The sequence below is a fragment of the Solanum lycopersicum genome, chromosome 4, assembly GCF_036512215.1.
Source record: "Solanum lycopersicum chromosome 4, SLM_r2.1".
Classification (NCBI taxonomy): Eukaryota; Viridiplantae; Streptophyta; class Magnoliopsida; order Solanales; family Solanaceae; genus Solanum; species Solanum lycopersicum.
In genome coordinates, this window is record NC_090803.1 from 7,564,073 (window position 1) to 7,584,155 (window position 20,083).

Here is a 20,083-nt window from a genome sequence, read left to right on the forward strand (position 1 = left end):
CTTGTTGTTTGAAGAAACCCTCCACTTTAATTGGTATTTTTTCACGAATTAATTCGATTCACCGAATATCTATTAAATCCTAGTAGTCAAAAATGTTTTCAATAAAGGAAGTGAGGATGCTCTTTGATGGTAATTGTTTGCTTGATCTTTGATTGTCTAGATCTAAGACAAAGTAGCATTAAGTTACATTCTAGATGTTTGTTCTAGATATTATAATAATGATATTCGAGTCAATTGTGCATGCCTTAACCATTCCATTAGTTGATAATTGTTATCTCTTGTCAATACAATATAAGATAACTTTATCCACCAAGCAATAATAGATTTATAGTAAGGCTACTCAAAGCTTAAACACCCATATCATATTATTACCCAAACACTAATTTTTATATTGGAAACTAGTAATAACATACAAAATCAGAAGTGAAGTGAAGATGGACTAAGTTAAGTATCATTAATTAAGAAAATGTATAATGTATTAGACAGTGCATAATTAATTAAATTAGACCTAGCTAGGACTAGTATTTTGCAGAGAAAATTAATATAATAACTTATTAACATGTTGCAAAAAGATGATCTAATGTGCACAGAAAAACAATCATATGCAAATGGACAAGTCAAAAGGGCAGATCCTAGATGTGTGGGACTTCTTGTTGTGATATAGTAGACATACTCACGGGTATGAATTCGAGTCGTGGAATAACCTATTGATGTTTGTGTCAAGATAAGACTGCTTACGCTAGATAAGATACTTCATACACTGAATTGTCATTTCATATGGTATAGAAACTTATACGGGGTAAATCCCGAGTAGTAAACCAATGAATCAAGATAAGTTTAGTCAGTGAGTTTCGAATACCAGATGGTTACACGAGAAAAAAAGGCAGTGAACATGTTCAAGGACATAAATGTCATGCCAGTAAAATTGGCAAATGAGTATATGCAATGTACACACAAAAAGGCATTTCCACAAATCTATACAAGGAATTAATGTTCATTTCATTTATTCTGAATCATGATGTACAACTCTAAGAACTCACACAATTGAGACTAAATATGTTTAATGAACCGCAATATATAAGGTAAAAGTTACTGACTTTGATGCCGATAACGTAAGCTTTCATTGGCCACAGAATGATAGTAGGCACGAAGCAATCTTTTACGGAACCTTCCAAGATTCAACTTAACATTTTGTCGATCAAGGTAGATCTTTTTCGTGAACTCCCATCCTCTATCATTCACGCTGTTAGGGTCAGTCAGGACGGGATCATTCTTGTCATATTCATCATACAATGAACTCTCTTTCGGAAGAATTTTGTATCCAATGTACTTGAGGCCCAGTTTCACTGCTGGTTCTCCGTAATAAGTACCTGCTGCCCAATCTGTTCCGAGTGGAATGATTTGGATGAAAACAGAACCAGGCCTCATGAAGAGGAAATGTGTCATCGCAGCACCATGAACTCCTATCATAACATCACTTGAATTAAGGACTCGGTAGATACTTGCAAGCTCTGTTGTTCGTTGTGGCCTCAAAACTTCCACATGAAATCCAACATCTTCGAGTAGTTTAACCAAAGAATCTTCGTTCACTATAGCTCTCGAATCATTTCTAGCTATTATAACCACTTTAGGTTTCTTCATATCCTGTTTTTCTTCCATCTTTGTTTCGGATGAGGGTAAAGAAATATGTTTTTCCATGTTCATTCGAGCTTCACGTTCCTCATCTTGGATCAAACTTCTAATCCGAGGCCAATAAGCTCGGTCTAGAAGGTCTCTAAAGTCTCTAATGGTCTTATCATTTCCCATCAATGAAGAATTAACCGTTAGCTCATCATGGATTCTTAAACCAACTATGGCTTCAGGGAAGCAATGTGTCCTCTTATCTCCGCTAAAATCTATAATAGGATACTCAGTGAGGTGAGACAGGACGTTCTCGTACTTCATAATCCACCATGCATGGTACTCAAGGATTACAAACACAACCTTCTTGTTGAACTGCTGAGAAGTGATGTAAAGGGGCAAAAGTCCGTCATTAAACTCGTGGTAAAGATTACCGGTGTAACCTCCAGTAGAGAAAAACACAGCCGGCACATCATGTTTAACATCACACTTTTGATGAACCCTCGAATGCTCTCCCTTCACAACAAGGTCTAACTCATCTATGGTGTCCATCACATTTTTTTCCCATTTCCGAGTATATGGCCTAATCTTCTCATGCCGAAGCACCTCACCATTCTCATGACCATTGTTTCTGTAGAGGGTAATTCTAGAGGAAGCAGAATCTGTCCTAACATCCCCTTTCATCACGCATACATCGGAGCGGATACTGCTTCTTTCACAGCAAATTGACCCTGCAATTCATCCAAAGGATCTATCAAACACAACCATGTCTGACATATTTCACTGTCACACTAAAACCAAAAACCTTAACAAGCAAAAGTCTAATACCAACACAAGAAACTTCAGCCCCTAATACAAACATTTATGGCATAATACATACGCAGACACTCAAATTTGGCCTTAATTGGCAAGTAAGCACTCCAACTTTGAGATGTGCACATCTAGGCAATAGGTGCCTCAACTTGGTCTCAAGTGGCAACTGAATACTCTAACTCGTTGGTGTCTAGATTTGCATATTCAAAGTCGGAGTGTTTGGTTGTGAATAGTGACCAAGTTAAAGTGTCTATCCATATATTATTCCACAACCATCACATGATCATAATACAAGATAAAAATCCAAAAATAGAGTTCATCCCCCACCCCACCCACCCACCCCCCTCCCAATATGTCACCATAGATGGATATAGGATCATTTTCAACATAACATAAAAATAAGTAACAAGTAAAATATTTAGAACTAACCATTAGAGACAGAGGAACAAGCATTAAAATCTGATTCAGAAATTAGTCCACCTTCTTCAGAACTAAATGAATCTGCACACATGCAAAAACAGAACAAAATCAGAAAAAATTGAAACCCCAAAAAACAAAAAGAGAGAAAAATAGAGAGCAGCTTACACAAGAGAGAAAAATTATGATGAGAAGTGAACAACTGTGGAGCTAAAAAAAAGCTAAAAGAGATTAAACAAAGAAAAAGAAGGTAAAAAAGTTTTGGTTTAGTTCTTTTGTGATTGTAACTAGAATTTCCACACACTAAACCAAGAGGGGTAGTTTCTTCATCTACACAAACCACAAAAACATCCCCTTTCCTATTCCAGTGCTGATATCTCTTATAATGCATCATTTTCTTGCACATACTATACAGTATACACTAAAACAGAAAGACAACAACTATTTTTTTTGTTTTGTCAAGACCAAAGGAGAAAACTTTTTATGTTATATGCTTGTAAGAAGAAAAGGGTGTTTGAATTTAAGAAAAAAGAAGGGGAAAGACAAGAGCTTTATAAAAAAAAAAACTCAAGATTGAAAACACCAAAGGAAAGAACTTTCTATGCATACATGTTTGAAAGAAGAAAAAAGGGAAAGACAAGAGCTTTTTTTTATTTTTTTTCAAGAATGAAAACACCAAAGAAGAGAACTTGTTATGTATATATGTTTGAAAGAAGGGGAAAGACGAGAGCTTTTTTTTTGTTCAAAGAAAGAGAACTTTTTTTCAATTTACTATATTGTGGTATGCACACTAATTAGCACAAGAGCTTATTTTTTCTTCCCAAAATGAAAACAACAAAGAAGATAAACTTTTTATGTACTATATGTTTAAAATAAGAAAAAGGCTGTTTGTGGTTTGCTCAAAGAGAAGTTTTTTCTCTGGTTGAAGAGGAAGACTGAATGAGAAAGATGGTTTTTTTTTTTTTGGTATTTTCAAGAATGAACACTTTCAGGAAGAGAACTTTTTTTGTGTTTGTCAATACAGTTTTGCTTGATGGTAAGATTTTGAAGGCTTGACAAAACCTCAAAAAGAGAGATTCTTGAAGGGTAGTAGGGTGGTGGATTTGGAGAGAGGGGGAGGGGGGGGGGGGATGAGGCTAAGGAATCAAGTCATCTTTGTGTGTATCTTTCACTGGCTAAAACCTGTAAAAAGTTTTGGTATAATAATTTCTAAATAAAATTTGAGAATTGACTTAATTTTATATTTGAATTTCAATGTTAGTAAACGTTGAAGTTTTTTTTTTTACTAAAATGGTAGGATGCAAGTGAGATGTGAACACGCGAGGATTAGCTTATTCTGGTATAATAATTTTAAAATAAAATTTGAGATTGATTTAATTTTATATTTGATTTGAGATATTAGCGAGTACTAGTTCATTTAAAGATGTTTGAAATCCATTAAAGGGGTCTAAAATTATTGAGCTACAACAATCTATTATGTCAAGAGCGTCTACAATATGTTGTTTAATCACTTCTTGTATATCAGATATCTTTTTTTCGATGAAGAGTGTCAAATATGTCCAATTAAACGGCCTCACTTGCACGTGCCTCCATCCCTATGTATAAAATGAGGTGAATAATATTATTTTATTCTTAATTAGATAATTTGAATTTGAATTATATGTATGAAAAATATAGCAGTAGACAATGTTTTTTCCTTAATGAATTTTATATTAGTCAAATTCAAATTAATTAATATCAGAGATTTAAAAATATATATAATATAATTATGTAAAAATAAACTCAAAAGACTATGAACACTAGGGAATTGGCTGATGAAGACAGCTCCATAAGCAAGTTAACTTGAAGTTGAAGTTTATGAAAGCATAAAATAAAAAAATTCTTCCTAATTTGGGGGAGAACTATCCAAATATATTTATTTAAATAAATGAATACATATTTTATTATAACAAAATATTGTCAGGATGATCACAAATTATTAGTGAAATTTAAATCAACAAAGTCTAAAAAGAGATGAAATGGAGAAAAAGGTTTGATATTGTAAAAAGTTGCACTAATTAGAATTTCAAGACTTAAACTACTTTGGGAATAGTGAAGCAACATTTTTCTAAATATACACGTTTATTTTTATTTCTCATATTAATTTTAATATATTATATTATATTTTTATTTTCCTTTATCTCTGTATATTTATCAATTTTTGAATTGATACACTTATCAGAAAATAATTATTGATATCATAAATTTATTATTTTATACTGTTTAATTATAAAGTGGATAATACATTTATTAAGAAATAATTATTGACATGGTAAATTTATTATTTATTTTTTTAATTTTATGAAGTGGATAAATTAAAATTTTAAGATTTTCGAAAAATTTTATCTTTTTTAAAGTTATTATTTAAAGGTATAATAAATATAAAAAATTATTTTTTCTTAATTTGCTAAAATAAACTAGTAAGCAGGAACAACAATTTAAAAAAAAAAAAAAGAGGAAACACATAGGGACTGAGGGGAGTATTAGTTAATATTTAATTTAAAAAATAAATAGTCAAATATTAAAAATAAAATAGTTAAAAAGGTTATTTTCTTAACATGTTAAAAGTAATATCCATTTCTTAAAATTAAATAAAAGCGAGGAGAGAGAGTAAAATGAATTCTTAAACTTTAGCCACAAGTAGAAAATTTGTAATTGTTCCATATATGCTCCAAATAACTCATCAATTAATACAATTAAAATATAATTAATTTAATATTATTATTTTCTCATCAAATTAACTTTTCTGAAAGTATAACATATTTTTTAAAATTTCTATTATTACTTGGATATTGATATATAAGACACATGACTGTATAGTATTAAGAGGAATTAAAAAATAAATTAGAAATTAAGTGATAAATTATTAATTTCTTAAGTATAATAGTCTAAAATAAAATTATTTTTTAAAGAGCATAACCTATGCCTAGCCAAAAGAAAAAAAATTGCCTTGCAAATTTTTATTTTTCTTAATATTGAGTGCAAGAATTTACCTTGCAAATTAGATAAAACTTTACCCCAGGACAAATATTTTCTAAAATTATTTATCTTCCTAAATTAAGTCATAATCAAAAGTACTCTTGACAGTAAATTTTCATTAAATAAGCAGCAACAACAAAAAAATTAGAGACCATCAAGTTGAGAGAACAAAATTAAAAATCATTTCGAAATGATGCTCATAATTTTTTGAGCGAATTATAATGGTGAAGCAAAAAATTATACTAAGAGAGTTCAAAATAAGAAGTAAACTCACTAAGAAACGAAAAAAGATCAACTGCACATTTTAGAAATTTGATGGTAAAAGATACACATTTTAAAATATGAAATTTTCTTTTAAACACTCAAATCCTATATTCTAAAAAGAGAACTAGAAGTGATTTTTTTTTATTGGAAGTTCATGTATACATTCATATAAAAATAATCTAAATATATTTTGAATTATTTAGTCAAAAGTCTATTGTATGATGAATGAAGAGTGTAGTTTGAGTAATGAAAATTTAAAAATGTGTGTTGACGTTGGAATAAATTAACAAAAAGAGGATGAAATCATGAGTTTTTTTTATTAATTAGAAATTCATTTTGTAAATAAAGTCAACAAGAAATTTGTCGCGAACTTTGTAATAAAAATGTTTTTGAGGGGATCTATCTGTTGATTATGTTATTATTACTTATTATTTATGTCTCAAAATAAAGTTTTTAATTAAATATTTATTTTATTGAAATGTTTACTATTTTTAAGAGTAGCTAGTGCTATATAAAATAAATTAAATAATTATTTATCTTAAACTACTAAAATAACAAATAACTTAAGATAATTATTTTTAAAAATTGTCATAGACAATTTGAGAAGGACGAGTAAAAATTTAGTTTATAATTTGTCAACTGTATCATTGAATGATTGATTATGTAATCATGAGGGAGGGAGCTAGGAAGGGAGGATTTATCCGGAGGGAGTAATTCGAATGGTAAGAACTCTTCAAATTCGAATCACTAAAAAATTAAATTATTAACGTGAAAAAAAGAAATATCTAATGAAAAATTTAAAATAAATAAATAGTGCACTAATCAAGGTCTTGGAAACCTTACTTTGGAGGATTTTTTTCGTGTGTATTTGTTACCTTTTCCCACATTATACGTAAAACCATTTTTTACTTCTTTATCTGTATTGATATTTGATTTTTTAAATCAAAAAATTAATATTTTATTTTATTTGTTAGAATTTTTTTTACTGTTTTTCTTCATATTAATCGCTATATTAAATAACTATATAAAGTAACAGTAATTAAAGTTAAGAGTTTTAAAATTATATTTATTAGATTCGATTTAGTAAAATATGATTTTAGTGGAACAAATTTAAAGTATATGTAGGTATACGTTAGTAATAGGATGAACCCATCGGTAATCTCTTAAAATTGACATTAATTTTCACTTAGACATTTTAAGTAGACTTTGTCATATTGATACCTTTTGACAATCAGCTAAAATTACAAAGTGTGTGAAACACACTTGCGGATGACATGGCATGATGACTAATTAAGTAGGGGTTCGCTATGTCATTTTAACACCTTTTTGACAATTAGTTAAAATTACAAAGTGTGTGTAACACACTTGCGGATGACATGATATGATGACTAATTAAAAGCTGACATGTGACATTTGAATGTAAAAATAATAATTTTAAAATAAATTATTAAAAAACAATTTATTTTTCAGCAAAAATAAATAAATAAAAAATCCTTGAAGTATTGAAAATGATATAAAACTACCCTTCATCCATCTATTAGCTCCAAAATGTCTTTTTCATCCACCTATTGGCTCCAAAATACCCTTGTCATCCACCTTTGGGTTCAAAATTAAAATTAAACTCTTTAAATATTTTTTAAAATACTTGACGTTCAACTATTGGTTAAAATTTAATTTCTTAATATAATTTATAAACCAACCCACTACTCACTTATTGCTAACTAAACCCCACCCAATTAATGATCCAATTATAATATCAAAATCGTCATAAACACTACTAAACCACGATGAAATTATAGATTCCTAAAAATGACATTCAAAATTATTCGAGTCCGAATCGAAGCCCCAACTAAATTTAGGTTGAGCCGCTTATTTAGGAGGATATTTTCAATAAAATTCTCTTTCAAGATTGAATTAGAAGTTTATGATTAAAGGTAAAAAAAACACTTCATGCTGAATTAATTCATGCACTTTTTTTAAATATAATTTTATAAATATTTATGATTTGTTTTAAAACCTTTAATTTATTATTTTGAAAAAAAGTTACCTATGAAGTAACATCATATAATTGAGACGTAAAAATAATTAAGATGAACATAGTCATACTTTTAAGTTTATCAGTAATTTTTATTTAGACACTTGAATGTATGATAATTTACTTCTATAGATATTTTCGCCTCAAATTTTTAAAAACACTCAATTGGCAATAACTTTTCTGTTGTTGCATTAACAATGTGACGGTTTTATTAATTTAGAGGGGTTTAATTAGTAACGGGTGGGTAGTGGATTGATTTATAAATTATATTAATAAGTTAAATTATAACAAATAGTTGAGCGCCACATATTTTAAAAAATATTTAAATAGTTTAAATATAAAACCGTTAAATAAGTGGTCAATTTTGAACCAAAAGGTGGATGACAAGGGTATTTTGGACCCAACAGGTGGGTGGGAAGGGTATTTTGGAGCCAATAGATGGATAGAAGATAATTTTGTACTATTTCCAATACTTTGAGGGTATTTTAGGCCCTTTTCTGTTAAATTTAGATTCAACAATAAAAGTATCACTTCGGAAAGTAAAAATTTTCTTATTAAAGGGTATTTCCATTTTCGATGGTACAATTCAAGTATGGTGTGAATGACGAAGAATGAAACAATAATAGGTGAATTTAGTGTTTTAAAATGCGGGAGCATGAGGAGAAACGTTTTATATTATATAGGGTGGTGCATAAGTCTCGAGACATTGGGCGTAATCTCATGGATATACGGGACGTAATCTTAAGTATATTCAATTTTATAGTTTTATTACTAATAAAATAAGTAAAAGTAAAATTTTTAGTAATTTTACATATAATTTTTTTTTATAAATAACCTATAATATATACAAATTATATTATAACTTTTATTTGATATAAATATGAATAATAATGAAGAAAAAAAGTATGATAGTTACTATTTGAGAAACATCGTTACAACAATAAAAAAAAACACGACTTGAAGCAAAAATGATTTAAAAAATTAAAAATGTTCGAACCTACGTTTTTTACGCCTAGGACTTATATTTTATATTTGAGGTTTGTACCTCAAATTTTAGGACTTATACTTTATGAATATACCTTTTTTATTTACGTCTCGGATTATTTTTGGTACGCCCCGCTTCGAGACTCGCCCCAAAAATGATTTTGTAAATACTGGGTGAATTAAAGAGAGAAACTAATGGATTCCTATACTGAAGAACTTTTGAAGAAGAAATACATAGCACATGTTTAAAACTATCAAAAAAGAATAATGATATGGATAAAAATTAATTTTTTATTTTCATAATTTAAATTTTGTGTGTTATTAGTTTATGTGTTTTTTTTTTTTGCATAATCAAAAAAATTGACTTGCAAAAATACATAAGTCTTAAAATATTTATACGCATATTTCGATGGTTAAAAAGATTATGTATTAATTTAAAAATTACTATGTTCAACTATTTAGAAGTTTTCTTTATTAAAATATCAAGTACGTATGTACGTTATAAACAACGTAAGTCACATTTTATACAATGTACAAAAATATTGAAAATTCAGTGAAATAATGTGTATGTTTTGTTATAAAAATATAAAAACAATTACTTTATTTAAAATTCTTAAGTTGAAGTTGTATTGACCATACGATTTGCAAAAAATATTTAGAATTTGAATATATTTTGTCTGTAATGTGGTTTAAGCCTTCAATTTTTAAAAATAGAAAAAATAACTTGACTAGCGTAAACATGTGTACACATATTTATTCATCTTGACACATTTTTTTATTGGTGGCGTGAGTTTTTTTTTTTTTTTTAAAAAAAAAGACATAACTCACATAAGAATGAGTCTTACAATTTTTTGGATAGTGTAAGCGTTATATAGAAAATATAATTACTTAGTTATGTTGGGGTTATTATGTAATTATTTATAGTCTACAGCTATATATATTGTACAAGACTCTAATTATTGGTTAGCATTATTCATAATAATAATATTCTATCATGGTATCAGAGCAAGAGTTTATTTCTTCCAAACCCTAGCCGCCGCCCCTAGTCGTCTTCTTCTTCAACGATTATCTCTCCATGGTGAAGACCACAGATCCACTAGATGATCTCCCCACGGGGTTGAAGCTTTTTATAAAAAATCTCCATTCTCTTACTCCGGAAAAATTAAATGATTCAAATTTTCCATCTTGGTTCACTACCGCGTCTGCAAATCTTTCCGCTTATCGACTCATGGCGTATGTTGATGGAACCATGGATGTTCCACCCGCCACAATCACCGTCACAGCCGATGGAGAGGCGGCAGCAGCGGCAGCCACCGCTGTCACAATAAACCCGGACCATGAAAATGGTCCGTTATTGATGCCCAATTACGGGCGTGTCTTCTAGCAATTATCAGCCCGTCCGTTCAAAATCATCTCCATGGACTCACTTCCGCCGCAGCCATTTGGAATCATCTTCAACTTCGGTATAACTCACTATCTCGCACTCATATATTTCAATTAAAGGAACAACTTCATGGTATTCAGAAAGGTAGTGACTCTATGCAAAAGTATCTTGACTCTGTTGTTACAATTGTCGCTGCTCTGAATCGTGTCAAATCTGGAATTCCAGATCAAGACGTGATCTTATGTGTTCTGTCGTCCGAATACGTGTCTATTAAACAAAATATCAGGACGAATATTGCACATGTAACGTTTGCTGAAGTGTCATCTTGGTTACTTACCGAAGAATTGAATGTATAGATGGAACAAAAATTGAAGGTTAGGGAACCCGGTGGACTAGCCGAACCACACACCGCCCTCTATGCTCAATCTTGGCAGTCAACCGGCCATAGAGGCGGTCGTGGACGAGGCTTTCATCGCGGCAGAGGCGGAACCCCTGGTCGCGGCAGCTCTGCAGGTGGTCGCGGGGGGGCTGTCGACAGCTCTCAACAGCGAGGTGGCTACTCTGGAGGTCGTGGGGGGTCTGCTGGTCGCGGCAGTAGACCTCCTCGCAGCTCCATCATCTGCCAAATTTGTGGAAAATATAATCATGCTGCGTGGGACTGCTGGCATAGGTTTGATAACACTTATTTTGGACCGTCTACATCGTCACCTCAAGCGTTCTATGCTGCAAACTCTGCTGAATCAAATGGTAATTGGTTCTTAGACACAGGTGCTAATGCCCATGTAACGCCGGATCTGTCTCGTCTCTACTCCTATACTCCATACTCTGGCAATGACAGTGTTACTAGTGCAGGTGGCCACCCTCTCCCTATTGCTCATGTGGGCTCAGGTAAAATACCTACCTCCTCTGGCATTTTTCACCTTGGTAACCTTCTTCATGTACCATCTCTTAAATCTCATCTTCTATCCGTTTATCGTTTCACCAAAGATAATAATTGTACCCTACTCTTTAACTCCAATGAATTTCAGATTCTGGACAACACCACCCACCGAGTGAGGTACAGAGGCCAATGTGAGCAAGGGCTTTACATGCTACCTTCCAATTATCAGTGTCTGCGTCTATCGAGTCGTCTCCAACAGCTTGCTCTGCCATTCTCACTCCTCAAGATTGGCATCGTCGCTTGGGGCATCCTTCTGTCGAAGTCAATAAACATTTACTTTCTCTTTTTGGTTTCAATAAAGTGTCCAATGTAACGTCCTGTGAGTCATGTTCTGTATCCAAGTCACACAAACTACCATTTTCTTTATCATATAATGAAGCACTATTTCCTTTTCAACTTATTCATTCTGATGTTTGGGGCCCTACGGCGGTCCCATCTTTTGGTGGTTTTTGGTATTACATTAGCTTTGTTGATGATTTTATCAAATTTTCCTGGTTATATCCCTTAAAACAAAAATCTGAAGCGTTTGGAACTTTTAAAAGTTTCAGTTCATGGTTCAGAATCAGTTTGGCACTACCATAAAATTGTTCCGAACTGACAATGGCCGTGAATATGTAAACAATCAGTTTGCACACTTTCTCCAGCGCCTTGGCATCCTCCACCAAAAAACGTGTCCTTATACCCCTGAACAGAACGGGGTGGCGGAGCGTAAGTATCGTCACCTCATCGAAACTGTCATTACTCTTCTCCACACAGCTCGCTTACCTGTAACTTTCTGGGTTGAGGCATTTGCCACAACAAATTTTTTGATTAATCGTCTTCCAAAGAAATCTCTTGGTCATATCTCTCCACATGAAAAATTATACAACATTGCTCCAGATTACTCCATTCTCCGTGTTTTCGGGTGTCTTGCCTATCCCCATTTGCGTCATGAGGTAAATCATAAGTTACAACCTCGATCAAAACCGTGCGTCTTTGTTGGCTATGAACCCCTTACCAAAGGTTATCGATGTTTTGAACCCACCACCCAACGTATATATGTGACCCGTCATGTTAAGTTCCATGAAACTGAGTTTCCCTACCACAAGTCCTTATCTCAGCAGTCCCCGTCTTCACCGTCCTACTTTGGAGTCCTTCCTCTTTTTCCTACACAGCCCTCGGCAGCAACAAGCCATGCTCACACGCCTCCGTCCTCACCAGTGCTGCCAGCCATCACACTCGCACAACCCTCAATCCCCGCCACTTCCATTCAGCCAACAACACCCACACCACACCCACACATTACACCAATACCGTTCCCATCGACGCAGCCGTCATTTACACCAACCAGCCCACAGCCGGCGTCGCCATCCAGTAGTGCTATACCAGAACCAGCACCCACCCAAATCCCGTCTCCTCATCATCCCATGACTACCCGTGCCAAGAGTGGCATCTTCAAACCAAAAACTTACTCCTCTACCATTCCCTATGATGCCCAGCCACTCACTGAGCCCACAACATACAAATAGGCTGCTCAAAATAAACATTGGTGCACTGCTATGGATGCTGAGTTTGAGGCGTTACAGAGACAAAATACTTGGGTGTTAGTTCCTCCTCCTTCGAACCGTTTTCCCATTGGTTGTAAGTGGATTTATCGCATAAAACGCAACTCTGATGGCACTGTGGCTAGATACAAAGCTCGCCTGGTTGCAAAGGGATATGATCAAGCTTATGGGCTGGACTACTCCGAAACATTCAGTCCAGTGGTTAAACAACAGACAATCCGCCTTGTACTGTCTCTAGCTATGCATCATCAGTGGCAACTCCATCAGCTGGACGTTTCTAACGCCTTTTTACATGGTGAACTAGAGGAGGAAATCTACATGCAGCAACCTCCTAGATATATTGATCAACGGTACCCTACTCATGTCTGTAAGTTGGTAAAATCTCTCTATGGCTTAAAACAAGCCCCACGTGCATGGTACCTACGTCTCTCATCCTTTCTTGCGGCACAGGGCTTCACTACCACTACTAATGACACAAGTCTTTTTGTCAAACATTCAGCCACAGGAATTCTCATACTACTCCTCTATGTTGATGATATTGTTGTCACTGGTTCCTCCCCTACCCTCATTCATGATTTTATAAACTGTATGCATCATGAATTTCAGATGAAGGATCTTGGCTCTCTCAAATATTTTCTTAGGTTGGAAGATGACCGCACCAGTGATCATCTTCTCTTACATCAGACCAAATATGCAGGGGAACTAATCCATCGAGCAGGAGTGGACTCATGCACCACCGCACCTACACCAATCAGCCCCAGCCAGTCGACTAATGGTGCAGACGTGCCGTTCCACAACCCACGTTTGTTTCGCAGCTTGGTCGGTGGCCTGCAATATTTAACTGTTACCCGTCCAGATATACAGTTCGCAGTCAACTACGTGGCTCAGAAAATGCACAGTCCGACGGAACAAGACTTTCACACTCTCAAATGCATTCTTCGGTATGTCAAAGGAACAATTTCGTGTGGTATTACTTTTTTCAGAGGAGACCTTCGTCTTCGCGGCTACTCCGATTCTGACTGGCCAAATGATCAGTCGGACAGCCGCTCAACAACCGGTTATCTCATCTTCTTTGGACCAAATTTGATCTCCTGGAACACACAAAAACAGGGACGGGTATCAAAGTCCTCCACGGAGGCTGAATATCGAGCTCTATCGGCTGCAACCTCGGAAGTCATGTGGCTCACCTACCTTCTAGCCGATCTTCATGTTTCAACACCGTCGCCAAGCTTGTATTGTGACAACAAATCTGCGATCTGTCTGACCAAGAATCCTGTCTTCCACAAGCGCATGAAGCACGTGGGCAAGGACTGTCATTTTGTGCGTGAACAGGTAATTGATGGAGCCATGACAGCTGAGTATGTTTCCACCGAGGACCAGCTAGCGGATTTTCTCACAAAACTGTTACCATCTCAGCGTTTTCAGTATCTTCTCTCCAAGCTTCCTCTTGCTTCCGCCAAGACTCAGCTTGAGGGGGGATGTTAGATAGAAAATATAATTACTTAGTTATGTTGGGGTTATTATGTAATTACTTATAGTCTACAACTATATATATTGTACAAGACTCTAATTATTGGTTAACATTATTCATAATAATAATATTCTACCAGTAAGGATATTTTTCACTTATATAATACAAGAATATAATTTAGGTTTATGTTATAATTCAAGGATAATACCACAAACTCTAACATCTACCATATATACATAAAAAAATTAACAGTATTAAAATCATGCAATTTTTTATTAAAATTTTTTTTTACCTCTCGATCTTATCTTGCTCCACCCCGAAATCCGATGCCACTATCAACCCCCATTGATAGCCCAGTTAACTTATGAACTGATTCATTTACTTATGTTTTATAATTTCCAAAAATATTACACTTTCTAGCAATTTTGTAATAACAATGCACATTTTAAAATATAAAAGTTTCTTTAACACTCAATAATATATTTCCATAAAGAAATAGACTTAGTGAATTTAATTATTTTTTTAAAAAGAAGTCATGTATTGCTTCAATATAAATAAACAATGCACTAATCAAGGTCTTGAAAAGCTAACTTTGGAGGTCTTTTTGTGTATTTATCCATTGTCACCTTTTCCCGCATAATACTTAAGCCTTTTCTTTTTAATAAAATAAAGAAATGATTTTTTAAGGATTTTTTTAATTATTTAAAATAATTAAATTGTTTAAAGTTTAAGATTATAAAATTGTATTTGTGATTTCACAAAGGGCAATAGATGAGTGTTTCTTATTAAAGACACTTTCATTTCTAATGATTGAACTCGAGTATATTGTCTACGACGAAGAACAAATCGACGAAGGCAAATAATAAAAAAGAAAAACTAGCGAACTCCTAAATTGACGAGCTATTGGAGAAGAGATGGATAGGACATTTAAGGTAAATCATCAATCAAAGTAAAATAAAAAAATAAATAAATTACTATGCATGATACAAATTTTTTAGCTAAAAAGTGATTTTGCAAAAGATAAGTATCTAAGATGTAATGAATTAAAGCAAACAATACATATCATGAATTTGAATCGTAAATCTATTTCATTGAAACTAAATAAAAGAAAAGGGAATTAATATTTTTATTCAACTTGTTGAATGATTTTCTCAATTTTTTTAAAATACAATAAAAAATGTAAAAAAAAAAAAGAGAGAAGGTATTTGAGATAGTGATAGATCATACACACAAAATTCTTTCTTTTTGGATAAAAGAATCAACTGAATTATTATTTTTTTGTAAAAAATTATTGAAAATGAGTTTATTTATAAGTATCCTTGCACATGACAATCACGTGTGGCTTGACAGACTCAAACTCCACCTAAGATATTGGTTCACATGAGACATATAAATTTATTTATTTTTATTATAATTATTTTACACCTAAAAGGTAATATAGAGCTTCAAAATATCCATTATTAGAAGAGCAATGGAAAAATTTCTCCAATATTATTTGTATTTATGAGATCGAAAATTAACTAATATATAGAGTATACATTAGTTAATTTTATTATACATAATTATATTTTAGATGAGGAAGATGATGACGTTAAGAAGAATGTGTAATAAATCTAAGAAAGACATAATAAAAAATGAAATTATACGTCCTATCTTTAGATGACAAAATAAGGAAATAAATAGTTCAGACATGTAAAAAGAAAGTGTGATAATGTAAGGAGGCGTGATAAATTAATCATATCAAAAGTTAAATCGAAAGAAAAAATATGCAAAGATAATTAAATTTAACATAATCTTAATTTAACATATAGCGGAATATAATTAGACTTTATACGAGAGAGGCAAAGGGCTAACGTCGTTTTCTTTCCTCTCTATTAGTAAGTAGCAATTCTTATTCGTATAATTATATCATTGATAGTTATTTCACTTGTCTCATATTTTGCTATTATAATTTCTTGCATTCGTATTCTCATAACTTCTCTTGTAAAATAAAAATTTATTAAAAATAATCTTCATATACTAAATTTTTTAAAATTTTATTTATAAAATTAACCCGAATAATATAGATTATATATCATTTTTTTCTCTTGACAATGAGTCAGAAAAGCTGAATATAAACAAGTTGAAAAACTAACACCTTTAATAATATGGAATACACCAAGTACTATAAATTAATTATATTTTGGCTATATTATCGATGTAGATAGATACTTGCATCACAATTATTTTACAATTTATCTATTTCTAAATAAAATCTCAATTCACAAGTCCCAACCAATCAATCATTTTTTCTCTTATTTAATATTTTTTAAAAGTTTTTGGTTTTTTCTTCTGTACTTCAATCTCTGATCAAAAGATAAAAACTGACAAAAGCCCCATAGTCACATGAAGCCAGCTTAGGCATCCTTTTCTAGAAAACATTTTGTCATATTTATATTAAAGTTTCGATATATAAAGTTTTGATTGATAGAAATTTAGATAAAATTTATAATTTTTAATAATTTGATAAAATTTGAGGTTATTTGACAATTTAATTATTTTTATCGAATGTTTATTAATTTCTCAATAATGCTTGTTTTGGATAACTTTTAATTGTTAAAATGTAGATAATTTATGAAGAAAATTTATCTAGTATTTGAATATATGAAGTTTTGACTCATTTTAATAACCATAAAGTCACACCTAAGTTGTGTAACTTGATCAACTCAGTAATTACACTTATTTATATTTATTTATCATAGTTGGATTCATAAATCAGAGTGAAAATAAATATTGATTAACCGTAATATATATAATAAAAACGTATGTAAAGATATGTATGTTATATATTTATTAGATTGATAAAACACAAATTCTTACTCTATCCCTTCATATTTTTTTCTCCGAATATTAAATAAATTCGCAAATATTTTGAATATAAATTTCCTTAACGAGTGAAACTTAATAAAAGTCCGAATCGATATTGAAGAATCTAACGAAAATTGAACCAACTACATTAATAAGACCTAATACTTAGATCTAATATAATAGCCTTTAATATGTCACAATGTAACGACCTGTTTAGTCGTTTTGAGCAGCAGATTTTAATTCTGGAAAAACAGGCTGAGACGACGGAACCCACGACGGACCGTCATGGGCACGACGGACCGTCGAGGGGTCTCGTTTCAAAACACTTAGAAATTCTGAAATTTGGGTACTGAAATCGACTCTCTGAACTTCGTGACGAAAGTGCAGGACGGACCGTCACAGGCATGACAGGCCGTCACAGGGTCTTAAATAAAAAGTGAGTCTCTGAACTCTGTGACGGAGTAGCAAGACGGACCGTCGCAGGCACGACGGCCCGTCACGGGCTGCGTAATCCCAGGCGGAGTCGGATTTCTTTAATGTTTTAAGGGACGTTTTTTATTATTCCTGCTTTAATTATAAAGTTAGGGGGTTAATGTTAGTAAGTCTAACTACTTGGGGGTTAAAAGAGGTAACCTTGAGTTAATTAGTGAGTTATTATTGCCATCTTTTATACTTAATTATATGCTAATTAGGATAAAAGAAAGAGGGTTTGAATAAGAAAAAGAAAAGAACAGAAAGAGAGGGAGAAACGTACGATCAAGAGAAAGAAGAGAACAAAGCTTTGGGAAATTGCTTGCTTGATCAAAATTCTTCGGTGGAGGTAGGTTATGGTTTTATACTATTCGTAGTAAACTCTTAATAGCGAATGATATGTGTTGGGTTGTATTGTAAAGTCTTCTATATGCTTAATTATGTGTTTGCATGTTGTGATGATATAATTGTGATGAAATAAGCATGATGAAACTATTGAATCCTAAATCTTGAAAAAGAAACCCTAATCTACTTTGTTAATGATGATGCCTTGGTATAAAAGAAAGCTTGATGAACTAAAGTAATGAGATTGATGATGTCTTGGTATAAAAGAAGGCTTGATGAACTAAAGTAATGAGATTGATGATGCCTTGGTATAAAAGAAGGCTTGAGGAATTAATAGAATGAGATTAGGGGATCGGGTGTCACGAACCGACACGTAGAATTAGGGGATCGGGTGTCACGAACCGACACGTAGAATTAGGGGATCGGGTGTCACAAACCGACACGTAGAATTAGGGGATCGGGTGTCACGAACCGACACGTAGAATTAGGGGATCGGGTGTCACGAACCGACACGTAGAACTAGGGGATCGGAGTGTCACATTCCGACACATAGTAGTAAGGGATCGGAGTGTCACGTTCCGACACATAGTATTAGGGGATCGGAGTGTCACATTCCGACACATAGTAGTAAGGGAGCGGAGTGTCACGTACCGACACAAGAGGAATAAAGATGACGAATCTTGAAATTATGTTAATAAATTCGAATGAAAAGAACCTAATTCCCAAATGAGCATGATATAGAGGCTTGAGTCCTCATGAGTGTACTTGACGTTATTTATCAAAGATTCTTGTATATGTTGTTGCTACAGATTGAGTATTGTAGTTGATTTATGATATGATCTGATATATACTGTTTTCTATTTTGAGTTGGCCGATGATATCTACTCAGTACCCGTGTTTTGTACTGACCCCTACTTGTATGTTTTCTTTTTGATTATTTGTGGAGTGCAGCAAACGTGCCGTCGTCTTCAACTCAACCGCAACTCTAGCCAGTCTTCATTACTCCGGATTTCAGTGTGAGCTAATGCTTCTAGCTTGGACTGGATCTTCCTCTTCATGTCTCGATGTCTTGAAGTTCCGACATGGACTAGCTTTTTATGTATTTTAGCTTCTTAGATACTCTTAGATTAGTAATTTGAGGATAGATGTTCTTGTGATGATGACTTCCAGATTTTGAGAATGATAATAGTTGTTGAGTTTTTAGAAGTTATTGAATTGGGTTTTATTAATGAGTTTAAGTCTTCCGCATTACTTTCTGCTGATATTATATTGAAATGTTAAGGTTTAGATTGGTTGGTTCGCTCACATAGGAGGGTAAGTATGGGTGCCAGTCGCGGCCCGATTTGGGTCGTGACACACAACCATGAAAACCATTTAATGAACAACATAGTTTGATCTTCAATGTTTTATAAAAATGGAAATAGAAGACTCTTGAAGAAACAAAAGTTGAAGAGGTAACACTGTTTTCTTTTTAACGAACTTTATATCATATGAATCTAAATTAATTGAAATATGTAAATTTGTTTATTTTATATTTTTCTTTTATTCGTAATCAGACTTTTTTCTAAATATATCAAAAAGTATTAAGAAATATATAAGTGAAAAAAAGCACAGTAAAATATATATATATATATATATATATATATATATATATATATATATGAATGTAAAATATGAATATTGAATTTAAGTATTATATTAGAAAAAGTCGAAATAAAACAAAAAAGGTTATAGCTTTGCCTCCACAATAAATATGTAGCTTACTCGGTAAATCAAAGTCAATTGGAATTAAATGAAGAGATAGAAATTAAGTTTGTCAAACCTGTAATTATAAAAGGGGAAACAAAATAAAATAGAGTGATGATGAAAAAAGATTAAGTCAACTAGAATTAAATGAAGAGATAGAATTAAATTAGACAAACTTGTTGTG

At 32.6% G+C, this 20,083-nt stretch overlaps 1 protein-coding gene across 1 annotated transcript; it reads right to left on the reverse strand.

Moving 5' to 3' along the window:
* Window positions 1-978: 978 nt before the first annotated feature.
* Window positions 979-4,061, reverse strand: LOC101264204 (xylan glycosyltransferase MUCI21-like). Its single transcript, XM_004236548.5, has 3 exons — window positions 3,019-4,061; window positions 2,863-2,934; window positions 979-2,351 (listed from the first exon to the last, which is right to left on the reverse strand). Exons 1-3 carry the CDS (start codon window positions 3,254-3,256, stop codon window positions 1,090-1,092), a joined length of 1,572 nt encoding a protein of 523 aa, XP_004236596.1. The 5' UTR covers window positions 3,257-4,061; the 3' UTR covers window positions 979-1,089.
* Window positions 4,062-20,083: the final 16,022 nt, after the last annotated feature.